The following is a 4,093-nucleotide window of genomic DNA, read 5'->3' on the forward strand; positions in this document are numbered from 1 at the left end:
CTACACTTTTCATGTTCTTTCTACAATCTATATCAAAGAATATATACTAGCCAACACTAACATTACTTACATAGCATAACAAAAGTTATAGATAATAATACATGGCATTCAATTTGTTGATATAAAGGAAACACAACTAGCACTACTTTAAGAACATTTGGCCAATGAGAAATGCAATACTAGGACAAATCTAAATCATACATGTTCAATTTCATCTACAAAAATGTACGCAAAAGTAGTTACACTCCTGTATATAACCAACCTATTGTTTTTGTTGACATTGCAATTGCAATAGAAATAAAGTCTAAAGAAATATTTGTTGTAGAGATAATGAAATCTAAAACTTCAGGCTTGAATGTCACCTACAAGAATAATAAGGAAACAAGATCATGAGTCATCATTGAATGATAAGATAGATTTCAATAAAACAGAGACACAAACAAATTTATGAACAAGATTGGATGAGAGGGGCAAAAATAAATAAGAGTCACCTTTTCTAATAAACTCATTAATACAGTCTACCAATGCAGTTGGAGGCTCCACAATAGCAATACTTCTTCTTTACAACTCCATTATCAACCACTTGATCTATTTTGTAATTATAATTGTAGGTCAGCTCTGTCTTTTGCGGAATGTCCTCAGCTGCAAATAGCATGATGTATGGAATCCTAACATCATCATGATCAAAAAGAACATTCAAACAAAACAAATTTGGAGAACAACTATGGTTGATAAATCTCGCCATATTACCATACTTAGAAGCATCAATTGTAAACATGCCATCCTTGTGATTTGTGCTACCAATGTTAAATAGATACTCGTCATTGTCGATCATTTTCACAGCTTGCTCATCTTCAATTATCTCACCTAAATACTCACATATAAAACTTCCTGAAGGCATTTTCTTTTTTGATCGCACACCCCACCCTTTTTTCTTAGTCTTGAAAATCTCAAGAGGAAATTTAATTCCATTTTGAGAAACTCTATTACGACAATTCGAAGAACACTTACAAAAATGACCACACTCATAAATCATGTCCTTTTTTGTTTCCTCAACAATTCCATTCCTATTAAACGGAAATTTTTCTCTATTCTTCATAGCCCAAGAACATTTATCAGAATCAGAAGAATTACCAACACATTCACACCTAACATTGCCTTTAAGAGGACTATACTTTTTAGGCTTATACCGTTCAAGATTAACCATCTGAGTAACATATCGAAAATTTGGAACACCTTCAGAATCTACACAATTAAGCATAGGTATATGAAAATCCTCTTTTCCGTGAGAAATATCTTCAAAATAATTCAAACACTTTTCCCTTTTAATAATTTTTTTACGCTTCCTCATATCATTGCAAGCAACCTTTTTCTGATCAGGTGATTTAACCAAAAGAAAATTGTAACCTAATTTTCCAATTATTTTCCAAAACCTAACAACCTTGTAAAGACCAAAATAACAATATTTTTCACCACCATTAACACTACCACTGCCATTCTTGGAATTTAACTTAATTATAACTCTAACAGGATTTTCAGCATATAAACTATACATCAATGCAAGATTTTCTCGAGGTTGATTTTGATTATTAATAATATTACCTTGTTCTCCTGTAGAAATCACCAGTTCTGCATCATCCAATATATCATCATTTAATCGACATGAAACAACGCTACTTGCAATAAACATCCCATTGTATCTCACATGATCAATTCCATTGAAGATCTTACGATGGAGACCAACAATGTTGAGTACTTCAAAATACTGAAACTCATCGCCAACTTCTATTCCAGGGACATCTCCTATAATCTTTTTCCCGTCATGAACAAACTTGCCTCTGCGCTTCAAAATTTTTGACGCTTCTATAGGAATTGAATAACCAACAAGTTAGATTCCCTGACATAGGTTTGGAAAATCTTCAATGCACATTCTACTTTGTTCTTTTCCCTTCTATGAGATATCAGCGAAGACTGGTTTTCGAAGGTTGTGGTTTGTTTCTCTTTGTCAATTATGTAACTTGAAGATGCATCATCAGAATGACGTCGTAAATGTTTTTGCTTAGCTCCATCTTTCTTATTGGAGATTTTGAATAGTGGTGAGTTAGTATTCTTAGGTTCCGTGGTTCTTTGAACCTTTGGGGATGTTTTCTTAGTGTTAAAGTTTCTATAAGATATTATTCTGTTGGAGACTTTAAATGGTTTAGAAGAGGACGCTTTACAATTTTCGTTTACTTGAAATGGTTTAAGTTGTGAGCCCGTTTTAGAAGAGGAAGGTCCACGTGGTTTAAGTTGTAGGCCCGTTTTAGAAAAAGAGGGTCCACAATTATAGGTTACTTGAAATGGTTGATGTTGTGGGCTTGTTCCGAAAGAAGAGAGCTCATCATTTTGGGTGATTCGACGCTTTGAACTTAATTGATATTGTGAGTCTCTCTCTCTTTTAGGAAACATCAGATGTGATGGGTCCATAACTGTTTAGAAAGAGAGTTGAGAAAAAAACAAGTAAAAGATAGTGTATTATAAGTGAAATAGAAATCAATAAAAAAATTAAAATATAGATGCAATCACATATATTAGTCACATAAATGAAAAGTTTTTTAAAATAAACATGTCATATACTTATTGGTTACAACAAAATAAGATTAAAAAACCAATACGAAACAAAAATAAGATCAATAACTAACTCTCAACCATTAGGAGTTAGAATAGGCTTGATCGACCAACACAACTCTATGACTTGGTCTATTTAAATTTGGTCTGATTTGTTTATTAAAAAGACTAGATTTAGACTAAATATGTCAGACATAGTCTATCCAAAAACCTGTGAAGCAAACATATTTTGTGATAATGATTTATTAGTTTTTCTTAAATTGGTAGAAATTAGTAGTAGGCAAATGAAATATTGTTAAAACTTGTAGGACTTAATTTGAGAGAAATTTTTAAATAGGCTTTAAGGTCACATCAAATTTTTAAAAAGGTTATACCAGTCCACATAATTCTTATGGTAGGCTATGTGCCATGCTCAGGCCTGAAAATTTATTGTTGGTCAATCTCAGGTCTTTCAAGCATATTTTTGTTACACATAGTCGTTATGTCACATCACATAGTGACCACATTGATGATCGTTAGATCTTGATCAGATGTTAAAACCATCAAACATATTTTTATTTATTTTTAAAACTAAAATTTTGGCCTTGAAACCTTCATCATTCAATCTCTATCAAATAGTCGCTTATGTGCTATTTGTGTAAATACATGTTTTTTTAATCTAACAGACCATAATCAATTTTGATTTGACTCCATTTTCTCTCCATTTATGTCACTCAAGTAATCAGGACTCAAGAATGACCCCATAAATTTTAAACAATGAAGGAAACATATATATGAACTTGCAACAATAAACATATACAAAAATAAAAAATCATTATCATAATTGAGAACTCGAAAGCCATTACTCAAAAAAATCACTATCAAACCCTAAGAATGGAGTTTGTGCCATTAACAAAACTTCAAGCTCAACGAGGAAATAAATACTAATAAATTATAAGATTGAAAATGATAAATTATAATAAGTAGATTTACCTATTAGAGATCAACGATGAAGGAAGAAATAGCAGAAAATGAGGGTCAAGTGGTTCAACGAAGACGTTGAATATTGATTCAGCGATGAACAATGAGGACGACTATGTGGAGGTAGAAAACCCCTCGTTGAACTTTAGAAGATTGAAAAGTGTTGATATTTTTTCACATGTCACATGCGAATGAAGAGGCTGGCAGCATGTTTGTGTGATGATTGGTCAACTTCATCTAAGTAGTCAAAATATGATGAGGGTTATCGTTTGCATAATTCTTAACAAGGGTTTGTTCTTGCACATTTCTAAAGTTTTGTTTCACTAAACAACTTAATTAACAGTTCATTGTTCATTGTATAAGAACTTATCTTATATTTTTTTTCAAAATCACTTTAACGTTACTTTGACATATTTACTTTTTTTCTTGGAAATTGATATATTACCATAATATCGTCATTCAACATGTATTATTTTTAAAACTTAAATGTACTTTTGAACCCCTTGTTATTATCAATCTCTAAACC

The 4,093-nt window shown here is 31.6% G+C and overlaps 1 protein-coding gene across 1 annotated transcript; it reads right to left on the bottom strand.

The window, feature by feature from the left end:
- Positions 1-504: 504 nt before the first annotated feature.
- LOC127129329 (histone-lysine N-methyltransferase, H3 lysine-9 specific SUVH5-like) lies at positions 505-3,882 on the bottom strand. Its single transcript, XM_051058543.1, has 2 exons — positions 3,580-3,882; positions 505-2,468 (listed from the first exon to the last, which is right to left on the bottom strand). Exon 2 carries the CDS (start codon positions 1,688-1,690, stop codon positions 509-511), a length of 1,182 nt encoding a protein of 393 aa, XP_050914500.1. The 5' UTR covers positions 1,691-2,468; positions 3,580-3,882; the 3' UTR covers positions 505-508.
- Positions 3,883-4,093: the final 211 nt, after the last annotated feature.

The sequence above is a fragment of the Lathyrus oleraceus genome, chromosome 3 (assembly GCF_024323335.1).
Source record: "Lathyrus oleraceus cultivar Zhongwan6 chromosome 3, CAAS_Psat_ZW6_1.0, whole genome shotgun sequence".
Classification (NCBI taxonomy): domain Eukaryota; kingdom Viridiplantae; phylum Streptophyta; class Magnoliopsida; order Fabales; family Fabaceae; genus Lathyrus; species Lathyrus oleraceus.

Bases quoted from the DNA above. Each gene is read 5' to 3' on its own strand.
- LOC127129329 (XM_051058543.1), bottom strand. From the start codon at position 1,690: ATGTTTATTGCAAGTAGCGTTGTTTCATGTCGATTAAATGATGATATA.